Consider the following 14,977-nt stretch of genomic DNA (forward strand, 5'->3'; position numbering starts at 1 on the left):
CTGCCATGCCAGCACATGTTGGGCTTCTAAAAGTGCTGTTAACATCTGCCTGACCAGAGGTAGAGCCTATACTTTGACTTGTCAGGAGCAGGAGAAAATGGTCCACCTTCAGGGCTGATGTGGGTCTGGGCTGTGTGGGAGGTGGCTGAGGAGAAGGGAGGTGGTGGTGGGCACCTGGCACTGAGGGGTGCTGGTTCCTTCCCCAGAGGGATGTTTGTGAAGATCCGAGACAAGCAACGTCACCCCGAGTGCTATGTGTGCAGTGACTGTGGCACCAATCTGAAGCAGAAAGGACACTTCTTCGTGGAAGACCAAATCTACTGTGAGAAGCACGCGCGGGAGCGGGTGGTTCCCCCAGAGGGCTACGAGGTGGTCACTGTCTTCCCAAAGTAAATCGTGCTGCTCACAAAGCCAATGTGGATGGTTTATCCTCTGCTGCTTTTCCTTGGAAAGCATTATCCCTGCCCCCTGCAGAATCTTATTTGCAATAAGGAATGCTAGGCATGGCTTTGAATTTCCTTGTCATTATTAATCCTCCATCTGTTCACAAGATGTCACTAATTGTCCAACGTTTTTTCATCCCCTCTTTCACTGTTTGGGGTTTTTTTTAATACACAGATTTTCCCCCCCTCCTTTATGCTGTCAATCACACAGGAAAATCAGAGGCCAAAGTCAGATTACAACTTTTCTGTGTCCCCGTTATTTGCCTTCTGTTTGCCTTCAATAAACGGGGTGAATCCACAAAGCAGAAGTGTCCGCTTTCTGCTGTTTCCCTTGTGCACTGGATTGGGGTTCCCTGGGCAGCAAAGGAGGTGCCCAGTGCCTGGCTGTGTTTATCCCAGAGAATAATGGGAGGGATTTACAAAGTTAAGTCAGACTCAGCTGCCTGCTGGCACCCAGCAAGGGCCAGGTGGGCACAGCCAGGCTTCAGACCGTGGTTGCACTGGTGGCTTGTTCTTTGTACAAGGCAGCCAAGAGCTGCCTCTGTGTGCAGCACCCAGAGATGTCAATGTTTCCTGCTACTGCATCACCCAGATGCCCCTTCGTTCCCCAAAGTCAGAAACAGCTCTATGAAAAAATGTTCACTTGATGCTTGCTGGAAACCAGGGAATTCTAGAGCAAAGAGGGGAAGGTTTGAGTGGCCATAGACCCTGTTCTGGCTCCCCCTTGGGACTGGGTGCAGGGTGGTTCTTGCCACTGCACATCCCTCATCCAATTCAGAGTGGACCCCATGGCCATAGTTGTTCATGTCTGCAGACATTTGGGACAGTCCTCGGTGGTGTGGCTGCCCAAGGGAATACCCTGTTCCCTGTGCTGCTGCTGTGCACAGCTGCTGGAGGGTGCCATTGCAGTTGATGCAGATGGGAGCACATGCCCCTTGTGCACTGGACGACGGGCTGATGGTGCCTGAGCAGCAGAACCTCCACCCACATATAGCATAGAGGTGTTCTGCAGTGGTTATTTCTCTGCTCATACCTCTAAATGAGATGCTGGCTGTTCCTAATGATATAAAAATTAACAGTTCTGATGTAGCGTCATCTTTCCCTTAAAACTAATTGCCAGTGGTTGAAAACAGAAGAGTTTGTAATCCCCACACAGGCCCTCTCTGGCAGGCACAGGGTTAGTGGGTGAGTCTGCAACAGCTACAGCCAGGGTCATGTCCCTGTCCTGAAAAGTCCTGGCTGTCTTCAGTAACGCTGTACTGCTGCGCCCTCTGTTCCCTCTCCTTCACAATTAATCTCACCACAGCACAGCTGCCTTTCAAAAAGACCCAAAAAACCAAACCAAATCATAACAAAAAACCCAAACTCAAACTACAACACCAAAGCCAGTCCTCGTGTGAGTTAAAGCTGACCTGTCACAAAGGCTGTAAACCCCCTGCTGTTCAGATAAACTGTGCAGCTCTTAGGCATGTTGGGGAGGGGACTAATTCACCAACCCAGCTAAATTTAGTTCGTCCCCACAGGCTCCTTCTATGGGCAGTGGCAAGCAACAAAGGATGCCATAGCTCAACCAGCAAACTCCTTGTCCAGCTCATCCCTGGGAAAAGCCTGGCTTTTCTGTGCAGTGGCACACACAGCTGCACAAACTCCAGATAGTACCATAAGTGGCTTTGTTTTTCAAGGTGAGAGTGAAGGGGTGTTTTGGCCTGCTGGGATGACATCTCCCCTCACTGCTGCTAATGGGGGTTAATTCCCTCCCCTCTTCAGCACAGTTCTGCAGGGAAAGGCTCTCCATGCTGCAGTGCTGGTGGCCAGACTGGACAATAAGCCAGTGCAGTGGTGGAAAGCACAGACCTGGAGGGTGAAGGAGAACCCTGTAGGCACAAATTGCTCTGGCTGCATTGCAGACCAGCCTCAGGCCCCGCTGTGGGGCCATGGCTGTTCCCAGCACTGCACACTCCACATTGCCCGCCCTCTCAGCAGGCTGGCTCGGGGAGAACACCGGCTGCCGAGGCCATCTGGTGCTCTGTGTCCCGGCCCCGGAGCATGGGCTTAGCCCACGAGCACCTGCAAAGTCGCTACAAACGTCTGTCAGCAAAAGAGGGCTCATTCCAGATAACCTCCTGAGCTTGCTCTCGCACTGGGGGTGAGGACGGAAGAGCCTGAGCCGTGCCTGGCATTTCCCCTGCCCTCCCCACCCCAGCGCTGCGCTGCAAACAGGCGACAAGCCCTGCTTTGTGCAGAGCCGCTGCTTTATCGCCTGTCCGAGCTCCTGCTGGCAGCAGTGCTGGGAAAACACCAGTTGTGTGGGGCTTGACGCAGGAGTCGGGAACTACAAAAGATTTGTAGGATAGCTCTGGAAGTGTAAGTTTCTAACATGGATGCCACTGTTGATCCAGTTTATTGCTGTGGGAACGGGTTAGCTGAGGCAATTCACATTCATTACTTGGGGAGGACTTTGATCAGTCTTTGCTGTAGCTGGCTGAGAAGAGGAATGTATTAATTTTTTATGATGCAGGACAAAATATTTGACAACTGCAGTGTTCACTGTAGTCTGACTTTCCAAATTCCTCTGGAGTTTAACAGTTGGCAGCTGCAGTCTGTCAACAATAACAAAATAGGTTAAATGGGGTCACTCATGCCTTGCAACCACACTGAGCAGCCTGCTTCAGAGGTTAACAATGTAAGAAATACATAGCAGGTTCCTATGTGAAGTGTGTTGGGCAGTTTATAAGTTCACAAGTATCCTGCCAGGACTGTCTCATGAAGGTGGGCAGCACAGCACAAAGCACAATCTGTCATTTTTAACACTGATTACTTGGGTTTCCATTTGCAGTCCCTCCCTGCCACTGCCACATCCACCTTTTTCCTTGTGCAGTAGACGTTGGTGCCCTGCTGTTCCCTGATAGCTGGTGGGAGCCTCCTCCACATGGCACAGCCACAAGAGGAGTTGCAGGCCATGGCAGGCTGGAGAAGAGGGCTCATGTGGGACAGTAGCAAAGCTCTCTTCTGACCTGAACAGGAATCACTATTTTTAAAACTGTTTACACAGTTAAAAAGACCCTGCTGGTGGCAGTAACTTGACAGAGCTGATCCCAAGAGATAAAACTGACAGAAATGGGTTAAAAACCCCAACACTATCTTCAAGACTGACCTCCCTCTCATTGTCCCCTTCTCACAGCCCACACCATCAGCACCACCCTTATCCCAGCAAAACACCACTGAGCAGCATGGCCAGTTGCTCCAGCTCTCACATGCAAGTTTCATTTGCTAATGGTTCAGGTTGTCAAGGCAGGGTCTTGGCAGCTCAAACATCACTGCTAAGGCAGGTAAGTAAAAACACCTGGATGCTGGCATGTACAGAGTACATTTGAGTGCTGGTGAAATGCCATTAAATATATTCTAACATTAGATGAGTTTACCACACGTTTTCTTGTCATCACCTGGAAAAATTTTGGAAAAAGAAAACCTGCCAACAGACACACAGTAGCAACACACGAGCAAGCCAAGACCCCACATTTCTGTCCATGCATTTGGGTCTCAGAACTCAAACATCCACAAAGAAGACAGAAGAACAAGAGCTCGATGTATCTGGGTGCAGAGAGGACAGGAGCACTGCTTCCAAGTCACCAGGATAAATCTATGCTTCAATAATTTGTCTTGTATCCACTGAAATATTTTCTCTCTCTAATGAACAGTCAGGGGGACATTATTTCACAATGAACAATTTGTTAGCACCAGTCACCCCCAACCCATAGGATTCTCACATTTTCATTATTGCCTTTCCTTGTGGTGTTCCCCACCATCCATCTGCAGGAAGAAAGGCTGCTTTCTGAAACACCAGCCCCCTTTGGAGCACGCCTTGCTCTGCCTGTAGGCATTCAGTGCAGCAATGCCCCTTCAGAGCTCAGGTGTAGCAAGTGCAGTCATTACTCTGGACTGCAGGAATAAGAAATGCAAGGTTGTGCTAAGAAGGTAGTACCATGCTTGCTTTAAGCAATGATATTTGTAGTACTTTTGGAGCAAAAAAAAAATACGGATGAGGACATGGCGCTCCTCCCTGACAGCAAGCAAAAAATATGCATTGCTTTCACTTTCTGAAGGAGGGCTAGAAAAGCAGCCACAGCTCTGCAAAGTCTCTCTAAATAACATCAAGCTCCACACACTGATAAACAATGATAAACTCTCCATTTCACTAGTGTTACCATTAGCATTAATGCTAGTTTATGCATTTTTAGGAAGGCAGCAATTGTTATTAGTTGTGCTGGATCTGGGGTAAAAACTCTTCTTTTTTATTTTGCACATTACCACATCACTCTGAATGTCCCCCCTTCCTCCTTCTTCCGTCCACTTTATATACTGACCAGGATGCCATGTGGTCTGGAATATCCCTTTGGCCAGTTCAGGTCATCTGCCCCAGCTGTGTCTCCTCCCAGCCCCTTACACACGCCCAGCCTCCTCACCAGTGTGGCAGGAAAAGCAGAAAAGGCCTTGGCTCTGTGCAAGCCCTGCTCAGCAATAACAAAAACATCTCTAGACTATCAACCCTGTGTAAAGCACAGATCCAAAACAGAGCCCCATACCAGCCACTGTGAAGAAAACTAATTCTATCCCAGCCAAAACCAGCACAATCATTTACTCAAATCTTGTATAGGTCCTCACTAGAATTAAAGGCTGCATGAAGAAGAGTACCATAGTGTGTAAATGTAAATACAAGTGGAGCCAGCATATGTTGGACTTTGCATTATTCAGGCTAGTAACTGAGCAGAAAACGTAGCAACTTTTGTCTTCAGCAATTAACGACCAAACAGGGCTTTCAACAGGCAAAGGTCAAAGCCAGCCTACTCATTAACTTAACAGATTTAGCTGTCCCCTCAGAAAGGTATGGCGAAATATCTCTATTACAAAATAACTTTCTCTAAATCAGGCCAACAGATTACTTTTTGTGCAGAGCAAATGATCATGAAGTGAGTGAAAACTATTTTCTGCAGTCTGATAAGGTAGGTGCTATCTATACCTTGGCATAACTAGTACAACTGCAAGTGTGACAGCTCCAGCTGCAATTCCATGACCGCAGCTTCTAATGACACCTGGATGACATTTTCACAAACCAGAGCTGAAAGTTTAAAAGCTGCCTGTTTCCTCCAATACTGTGTTCAGTTCTGGGCCCCTCACGATGAGAAGGACATTGAGGTGCTGGAGTGTGTCCAGAAAAGGGCAAGAAGCTGGTGAAGGGTCTGGAGCACAAGTCTTACAAGGAGTGGCTGAGGGAGCTGGGGGTGTTTAGCCTGGAGAAGGAAGACCTCATCACTCTCTACAACTACACGAAAGGAGGTTGTAGCAAGGTGGGTGTTGGTCTCTTCTCCCAAGTAACAAATGACAGGACAAGAGGAGACGGCCTCAAGTTGGACCAGAAAAGGCTGAGATTGCATATTAGGAAAAATTTCTTCACCAAAAGGCAAGTGGTGGATCCAGCAGTACCATGCTAATGGGGGGGTTGGTTTGTTTTTCAAATGTGAGATTAGCTAATGTGCTAAATGAGTAGGAAAGTGTGAATTAATGGACACAAAATAAGCTTTGCTTATTTAAGAAGCCAAAATCCCTAGACCTTTAGAACAAAACAGATATTTATTTAACCAAAATAATTAGCAGAAGTTAAAAACAGAAGCTACACAAATGGCTTGAACAAAGGCGCAAGTTCTCTCCCAAATACAACCATAATTGACACCATATTTTAAACGAAAATAAATGGTGGTTTAGGACTTCCACAGGAAGATTTTTTTTTTTTACACAAATCTGCCAGGTTTTACCACTGAGCACAAGAACTAGGTGTGAGTGTGAAATATGCTCGTTTTCTTTGTGCGAGTCTACTAAAGCTACAACAAACTATCACCTGCATTATACTCTAGAACATGTTAAAATGCACTGGAAGAACACAAGGGATTTGAACGAGGCTGTAAAGGAAGTCAGCATCAAGGATCAGGTGTAAGTGACATCTCTGGAAGATCTGCAAGACTACACAGAGGCCGCATTTGCACATTAAAATACACATTCTCCATTGGACTCTGATGACTCTTCCAGGACTTTGAAGACACCCATTTTTTCCTTTTTCATTTTTTCAGAGGTCTTCATCTGATCTAAGATTAAAACAAAACAAAGGTCAGCAATAACAAGTGATATAGCAGACACATTTTTTCTTGGGATCTGGAAAACAAATTGATTAAACCATTTTGCTCCTTCATCAACAGTTTGCCGCTAAGTTTGTATTTGAAAATATTTTTCAGTTGTATACTTCTAGAAAAAAATTCCAACATCTCTGGCTAAATCTGAATGGAAATAAACAGTTCTAAAAGCTGCCTGAAATGGCCTCGTTTTCCAGAGAAAAAAAATCCAGAATGCAGTAAACCTATTTAGTGAAATTACTAGGAGAAACAGAAAAGGTTACAGCCCTGATAAGTAATATTCTTTTCTAAAATTTAAAGACCTGCAACTTGTTTTCCTAGCACTTGCCATCACTATGATGCCCTTCCAGTGAATTTAAAGCTAATAAAACCCTATTTATTCATATAAAATTTAATAATTATGGCTTATCAGGGTGGAAGGTGGCATTTCAGTTTCTAAAGCATTAACTGCAGTTAACGTCAGTAAATATTCAGTACATAATGCTAGACTAATATCTTCGTATTAACATTTTTTGACAACTTTATTATAGTTATTTTGCTTAGTATAGGCAAGAAATAAAAAAGCAACCATGATAAATATGATGCACAGTAATAACACAAAATAAATGGCACCTTCTTCAACTTGAAAAGAGAAATGAGATTGTTTTGAAGTCTGACCTTGTAAAGATAGAGGTGGACCATATTATCCATGCACCAAGAATAATTTCCTATATTAGCAGTCAGTTAACTGACATAAGCAGTTTTATAGAACAAGGTCTTAAACTTTTTTCCTAAATTATATAAAATATAGCAAAAATTTCTTAAGGCAGATTTATTTTATGCAAACTACACACAGCACACTTATTTAAGGCTATAATTTTTACTTCTAAATTCTGTAATGACTGGGTTTTTTTCTGCATCTGTGCTTTGAGGATTGTTCTGCTAAAGATGCTGAAGGAAACTAGGCATACTAAATCTATTAATCTTACAAAAGCATGTTAAATCTATGAACTGGACAAAAATTTTTGCTCTCTCAGGAAACAAGGCTTTTTTAACAGTATTTTGGCCTGATCAAGCACGAGAATTTGCAGACAACCTCAAAAAAAAAAGTTGTGGTTTGGCTGGGGTTTTTTTTAAATAGTTGATCCACTGACAAGCCACAGTGAAAAGCTTGATTTATTTCCCCAAAAAATGTTAGACTATATTTTGCATTACAATCATATCAAAATAGGTTTTTAAACAAGTTTGCTGAAATAAACCTTTACTAAGAATATTTTCTATTCTGATCAATTAGAGCAACTTTCCTTGAAAGTTGCTTTGCAGAACACTTCCTAATCTATGCTTTTCATTCACAGTATGCTCAGGGCACACTATGCCTGAATGTGGTTTTCTGGAGTACTTTTAAATACTCTTCAGCAAACCATACTGAATATGTCAGCAAAGGACCATAAAATATCCTTTTCCACATGAACAACACAGCTGTAGGGAAGTGAAGCTATGGCAGCTTTGTATATACTATATACTATAAATATAGTATATAGTATATAGAGTCTTTATATACTATAAAGTCTATATACTATAAAGACTCTTACAAAATATGAATTTACTGTTGAATAAAGAAAAGAGATGAAAACTCAGACTTACCAATAAGATCACTTCTATCCAAAAGTAACTCTAGATCTTTATCACTTATTACTTTTTCTTTAGATCCTTTAACCTCCCTGTTGAAGAAGAAATAATCTTTCTTAATACAGATAAAAGCATGTCAGTATTGCATAGTCAGTTTTCCCACATAGCAGAATCCCTAGGGCATTCTTTCTACTAAGAAGATCCACATACCTAAGACAAGAGAGCTATTGAGAGCTGCTTGAAAGCTACTAGTTACAAACTCATGGTCCAAGAAAACATGAAATCTGCATACCTCTCATAGTCTCTGGATTTCAGTAATTCTATTAATTCCTGAGGGTCCAGGCAGCTCTTTGACTGTGCTAGGCCAGATTTGCCACCTTTAAACTGATCTGTAGAAAGAAGAAATTTTAAGAAAGTACACAGAGACTGGAACAAACAACGTAAATAGTTAAATCAATATTGGATGCATGTATTGAACAAATTACTCTTGCAAATCAGAATTAATGCTATGTTTCATTGCTCTAGCCCTCAGATAAACACACCTTACACTAACAGTCTAACTGGAGAAAAACTCAGATGGCATGAAGGTTTACATGCAGGCCTTTCACTTTCTATGATGTGTATGTATGTATATATATAGTATGCAGAAGAACTGATTGAAACACCAATTCAACATGCACACACGCACACACAGAGAAGAAAAGCCTTTAGTTCTACTTACAGCAAAAACATTGTAAATAAAGTTAGATGGTGGATGCTGAGGTTTGTTCCCTTTGTATTGTAAGCTGGTTGAAACAAAGTAAGCAGTATTAACCGCAAGACAGTAAATATGTGAAAGTACGTGGTTTGCAGAGACCAGCCCTGAGTTTAATGAAATACACAGACATGACAAAATAATACCGTGACACAGGCTGGATTCTTGGAGACTATGCTAGTACCTATTTACAACAAACCTGGATGTCAGTCCAAATAACCCACATAAAATATTATATATACTTCAGTATATGGCAGGAATATACTATTAGAGCCCATTCTGCACTCATCTTGCTCAAGTGCTCTTGTGTGCTCATTGTGCCACTTTGGTTTTAGCTTCAGTTTGGACCATAATCAAATAATTAAAAAACCCAAACCAAACAAAAAAAAACTTACATTGGTCAATAACATGCCTATAAAAAGTCAGATGGCAGTCTCAGCAGTCATAGTAGGACAGCAGTAGCAAAGGCATTACAAAGAAGAAGGCTAATGCTAGGATAAAGTAAGCATCTAACAAAGATTAGCTAACATCATCCAAAACCAGAGACAAACCACAGCTTAGGCTTGACAAGCATTGTACCATGCAGTAGACAGTTAGAGGTGTGGCCTTTTTGCCCCTTTATGCCCTCAAGAAAATGCCTTTTTTTCCCCCTTAATATGAGAATTTTTGAAATTGCTACATATGCAGAACTACAGTCCAAATGTCACAGAGTAAGCTACAGAAGCAAAGCAGAATTCATATAGATTCTGTATGAGAAAAATTTATCCCTGAGACACTTCAAACCAATCACATTCTATGACCAGCTATATAATCAAGAATCACCACTGCTCCATCCATGAAACCAAGGCCTATTATTCTATTCAGCACTGTTTCATTGTTCAAACAGAACTCATCTGTTGTGGTTATAACAGGTGCAAACAGGATGCTGAAATTTGTTACAGCTTGAGATTTGAAGAAGCAACACATGACATGACACCATAAAAGAAAGATACTAACTTTTGTGGATTATCAGCTTCTCCAGCTTCCTCTTGGCAGCAGCTCTCTCCACAATCTTCTGGTCAATAGTATTTGCTGTCACAAGACGATAAACAACTACTGGCTTTGTCTGGCCAATTCTGTGACACCTGTCTTGGGCCTGCAAGTCTGACTGGGGGTTCTGAGCAAAGAAACAAGTTAAAAACAATTCAGCTACGCCATTATCCTTTTTTAAAGGGACATATCACAAGCAGCATTTTCAATAGTGAGCTGAGAGTCAGAGCAGAAGCAGTAGGCAGGAGAAACATTGTGTAACAGAACTCTACTTGACTCTTGAATCTTTTGACTCTTAAGCTCATCCATGACAAGCTCTGCTGCTGTAGCTGCACAGGCAGAGGAACCCACCAGCTTGGATGCTTCTGCACCCTGTGCTGCAGTTTTCACCATACAGATGTGTTTAATGAGAGATTTAGATTAGAGTTTTAGTTGTAGGTTTGTGGAAATTTTTTTTGAGAGTAAGAAAAGTATTTTAAAAGTTTTCTTAACTTATAAAAGTTTTCAGGCATTTCTAAAGGTGCTTTAGCTCTTCCGAATCTGAACAGTCATACCAACAGCAGCACTGTCTACTAAAACAAAGTGAAGAGGTCCTCAGTCATTTACCTCCATAGCTCTCTTGTTCCCAGCCTCCAGACATACAGGAGCAGTACAATCCTAGCTAGCTAAAATATGTGTGGCAAGCCACAGGAGGAAATTCAAGGGACTGGGACTAACATGGCAGCTGTTGTAAACAGGGAACCCATAGAAGGTCCAGGTACATTCAAACTTAAGTAATAAATCAAAAGAAGGAAATGCATCTGCAACAGAAAAACCCTCCTGCTTTTTGGTAACTCAAACAGGCTAGTTTTAGAAACCAACTTGTAATGTTGTATTCAATAATGTAGGACTTTTCAAATGAGGTTGTATTATCTCACAAAATGTTTGCACACACTACATACTATTATCTTCATGTAACACCTCTTTATAGAGATGGTCTATGCCATAAGGGGTTCATAAATGATTGTCAAAAGCAGCAACAGAGAAAGAACTGTATGACACACATCACTAGGTTTAACAATCTGTCAACATACCCAGTCACTGTCGTATATGATAACTGTGTCTGCCGCTGTTAAGTTAATGCCCAAGCCTCCAGCTCTTGTACTCACTAAGAACAGGAAGACTTCAGGGTCAGTGTTAAACTGATGCATCTGGAAGAGAATTCATCCATTAAAAAAAGCAGATGGATCGAACACACCATAGCTTATCTTTTATTTTGAGAGACCTACATTTAAAAAGATAAAATGCAGCACAAGCTGTCAGAGCCTTTAAAAAACACTGCATGCACCTGGGACAGGACAAGACCAAGAAGTGAAACAACTGTGTTTTCTTATCTTATGCTTCCAGTCAGTGAGATGTCTAACACATAGAGTGGAGATGACTACAGTGAGGTATGGTCCAAATTACATTCACCTCCACGTGATCTACCATCCAGTGACGAGCAAGGTGTCCCTTGTCCAAGCTGGCAAAGTCTAAAGACATAGTTACTTCTGGATACAATGAGAGTCTAATGCCAACATGACTGTAACTTTCAGCCACTCTGGTAGAAAACTGGGAGTGTATATAATTTTCAGGACTTTGATCATACCAGAGAAAAAGAAACCATTATCCCACACCCAGGCTCTCTAAAAGACCCATAACTTCTGGGATCCCCTGGACACCAGCAAATCATGGAACTGAGAAGAGCCTTGCTGAACTTGCAGTACAAAATTCTGCCAGCTTAATAAAAGTCATTATAGCTTGCTGACATGTTAGTCAGCCTTTCCTCTTTACGAATCAGGTTTAACAGTAGCAACCTCAGTGTTTAGGGGTTCAGTTTTCTTCAGCCACCTCAGTGGAACAGAAAAAAACCGTGGAAACAGAGTATATGAGCACCCACCAGTCCAGGCATACCCCAAGATACTGGTTAGTAGCACACCTAATTGCTTTAGTATTTCTGTGCTGCAGATATCAAAGCAGAAGTAAAGACACTTTTCAACATAGATGTGTTTTGCCTATTAAAGGCTAAATACTGTACAAAATCATGTTCCAGTGTCACAGGGACAAGCAGAATTTGCTAACAGTCCTGAAGGGCTTGTACACCTACTTACATTTTCTTCTCTCTCCGAGTAGGACATAGAGCCATCCAATCGACTGAATTTGAAGTCTCTCAGATAACAGTAATCCATCAAAATGTCAAGCATCATAGTCATTTGTGAGAACAACAAGACCTACAAAACCAGAAAGATTCCTCAATACAATTTTTTGTTCATAAGGAGACAAGTGTATCTCCTCCCTCCCTCACCCCCTTCAGCAACAAATCTTTAGCTTTACCTTATGTCCTCTCTTCTTCAGTTCTGGAAGCATTCGGTCCAAGAGTAGAAACTTGCCTGAATTCTTTACTAGATCTTCATCAACCTTGGAACAGGGAAGAGGGGATCATATATTAGGAGAGCAGGATACCAAAGGCTTCCCCAACTCAGAAGCATCAAAAACAGCTGTCTGAAAGCCTCTCACAGAAACAAACGTGCACCACCTACCTTTTTAACTAAAAGCCTAAGACTGGAAGCAACACTAGCTTCAGCAAACGACCTTGAATCAGTTAAATCATGATAAAACTAAACTGAACCCAAAATTAGGCATTTCATATGCCCAAATAATTTAAAAAATAAAACTAATTAGTTTTCATCCCACTTCTAGAAGGAGAAACCCTGATGTTGTTAATTTTTCCTCATGGAAGAGCACTGATGTTTCTTTCCCTGCTTGTAACTAAGGCACAAGGCTTCCACCTACTGGACACAAGGAGGCACCGCTGAGCAAGTTACGACGCATCAGCCAAGAGGTAAAAAGTTCACAGCACAAGTTTCCACATTGTGGCCTTAAACCCCTCTTCTGCTCAAGAGTTTGTTGGATCTAATTCTTGCTATGGGCCAAGAGCAGGGATATAGAAACAAACTAAGGTTTGAACCATACAGCAGCTACCCTGAATAATTCTGAATGCATTTGGCTGAGCAGGTACTAACTCCTGCAGGTGGTGTCAACTGTCAAAGAGTCTGCATTTTCTACACATTAACTAATTTTCCCTCACCCCCCAGACTGGAGTATCTGCTTTCTATACACTAACTTTAAACTGATAAACTTCAACAGCTTGCTCCTGAGTGCAGCTGAACCTGTTATCACAGGTAAATAGGAAAACATGACTACACATGCCCACAAACGTACATTTAGAATGTGCACGCAACACCCAGTTGTTCCAAGATTCTTCCAATTTTAATTACTTCATACTTTCCTATATTGCCAACTGTTTTGTGTAGATTAAAGTACCATCTGGCCTTTGTGATATAACTTGGATTCTTCCCCTTTTGAGGAAGAGAAGGGATACTGTATTCTCTAAGCAGACGACTCTGTTGTACTTGGTTCAGTCCTTCAACAACTCACACTTAAATGTTACCGCTGCACCTCCTGCAGTGTGTACAATTTATGTCATGAACAGTTCACCAAGGGTCAACACGTTTCAAAAAATAACCCTTGTGAGGAGACCTTGAGGCAGACTCTAAAGCACCTGGAGTCAATGGAACTGAGCTACTGTATTCCACAACTTTCCCACCAGCGGAGGAGCGCTGCCATAGTAAAGGACACTACAGCATAACTGTGCAAGGACTGAATAAGCAGAGAGGCTGAATGGGCCTCTGCAAGGGCTGCTGCAGGAAGTTTCAAACAATGATTCAATATACTGCTGGAATTCAACAGGGAGGCATATGCCAAATACATTGAAAAGGTCATTCTTCTACTGCCATCAGCTCGCAGTCTATTGCTTTTTAATGCCTGAAATAAATTTTCTCTAGTGCTTTTAAAATATGTACCTTGAATTGTTGTGTAGCAGGATCCAACGGATATTCGATGAGATAGGGGTGATTACAACACTTCCTCAGTAACATCATAATATTCTGCAGTTTAAGGTTCACCTCGGAATCCATGGGAATGCTCACTTCCACCACTGGCCTTGAAAACATACATCATCTTATTAGTACTGAAGGTGTCATTATGCTACAAATATTTAAAAGAAAAAAAAAACACAACAAAATCAAGCAATGGATTCACATGCTGCATCAAATGTCCTCAAAATCCCTCAGAATTAGTAAAGCTATTACCAAACCAAACTTCTTATAGTGCCACACTTGGCAATGAAGGCACAACAATGTGCCATTACTGGTTTAAAATACAAAAGGGCAGTCAGTAGTAATTTGCAGAATTTAGCTTGTGCAAATCACCCAGCACAAAATGGAACAGAACCAAGCCCTCTCCAGAACACATGAAGAGATCTCCTGTGGAGCAACACATAAGATATTCCACAATCAGCTCTCTGCCTATCCCATTTCAGTCACATGTAGACATTGCAGGATTCACAACAAAATACAGCTACTGAGCTCTTCTGCATCTAAGTACTGTCTCTGACATAGATCCATACTATACCATAAAACTAATACAAACATATTTAATTGTCTCTTCTTGCAAGCCACACTGGACTATAGTAAAAATCTAGCAAAGTAAATGCATTTCAACCCTAAAGATTAACCTGGTTTTCCTTATACCCAAGGGACTTTCAACCAATTACGAGCCACTAACAGAAGGAAGAAGTGGGGGACACTTAAAGTGATGGCATTTGCCTTCCCAAGTAACTGTTACATGTGATGGGTCCCCACTCTCCTGAAGATGGCTGAACATCTGCCTGCCCATGGGAAGCAGTGAATTAATTCCTTGTTTTGCTTTGCTTCAGTGAGCAGCTTTTGATTTCCTTGTTAAACGGTCTTTATCTCAAACCACAAGTTTTCCAGCTTTTCCTCTTCCGATTCTCTCCCTGATCCCGCTGGTGGAGGAGGGAGGGAGGGAGGGAGGGAGTGAGTGAGTGAGTGAGTGAGTGAGTGAGTGAGTGAGTGAGTGAG

The 14,977-nt window shown here is 42.3% G+C and overlaps 2 protein-coding genes across 6 annotated transcripts in view; one reads left to right on the forward strand and one right to left on the reverse strand.

Moving 5' to 3' along the window:
* PDLIM1 (PDZ and LIM domain 1) overlaps window positions 1-748 on the forward strand; it is a 44,173-nt gene extending 43,425 nt beyond the window's left edge. For both annotated transcript variants that reach the window (XM_027649536.1, XM_027649537.1), the window contains one exon: window positions 207-748. In XM_027649536.1, coding sequence (XP_027505337.1) covers window positions 207-393 — 187 coding nt within the window. In that variant the 3' untranslated portion in view covers window positions 394-748. The remainder of the gene's footprint in view (window positions 1-206) is intronic.
* Window positions 749-6,052: 5,304 nt separating this feature from the next.
* Window positions 6,053-14,977, reverse strand: part of HELLS (helicase, lymphoid specific) — a 22,461-nt gene continuing 13,536 nt past the window's right edge. For 3 of the 4 annotated variants that reach the window (XM_027649574.1, XM_027649573.1, XM_027649572.1), the window contains exons 15-22: window positions 13,898-14,036; window positions 12,369-12,452; window positions 12,146-12,265; window positions 11,090-11,206; window positions 9,984-10,143; window positions 8,526-8,622; window positions 8,249-8,325; window positions 6,053-6,580 (exon numbers count right to left, since the gene is read on the reverse strand). In XM_027649574.1, the coding sequence (XP_027505375.1) occupies window positions 6,483-6,580; window positions 8,249-8,325; window positions 8,526-8,622; window positions 9,984-10,143; window positions 11,090-11,206; window positions 12,146-12,265; window positions 12,369-12,452; window positions 13,898-14,036 (892 nt within the window). In that variant the 3' untranslated portion in view covers window positions 6,053-6,482. Of the gene's footprint in view, window positions 6,581-8,248; window positions 8,326-8,525; window positions 8,623-8,954; window positions 9,019-9,983; window positions 10,144-11,089; window positions 11,207-12,145; window positions 12,266-12,368; window positions 12,453-13,897; window positions 14,037-14,977 lie in introns of those variants that run through there. The other variant, XM_027649575.1, reaches the window with a different exon arrangement.

The sequence above is a fragment of the Corapipo altera genome, unplaced genomic scaffold (assembly GCF_003945725.1).
Source record: "Corapipo altera isolate COAL_440 unplaced genomic scaffold, ASM394572v1 53, whole genome shotgun sequence".
Taxonomy (NCBI): domain Eukaryota; kingdom Metazoa; phylum Chordata; class Aves; order Passeriformes; family Pipridae; genus Corapipo; species Corapipo altera.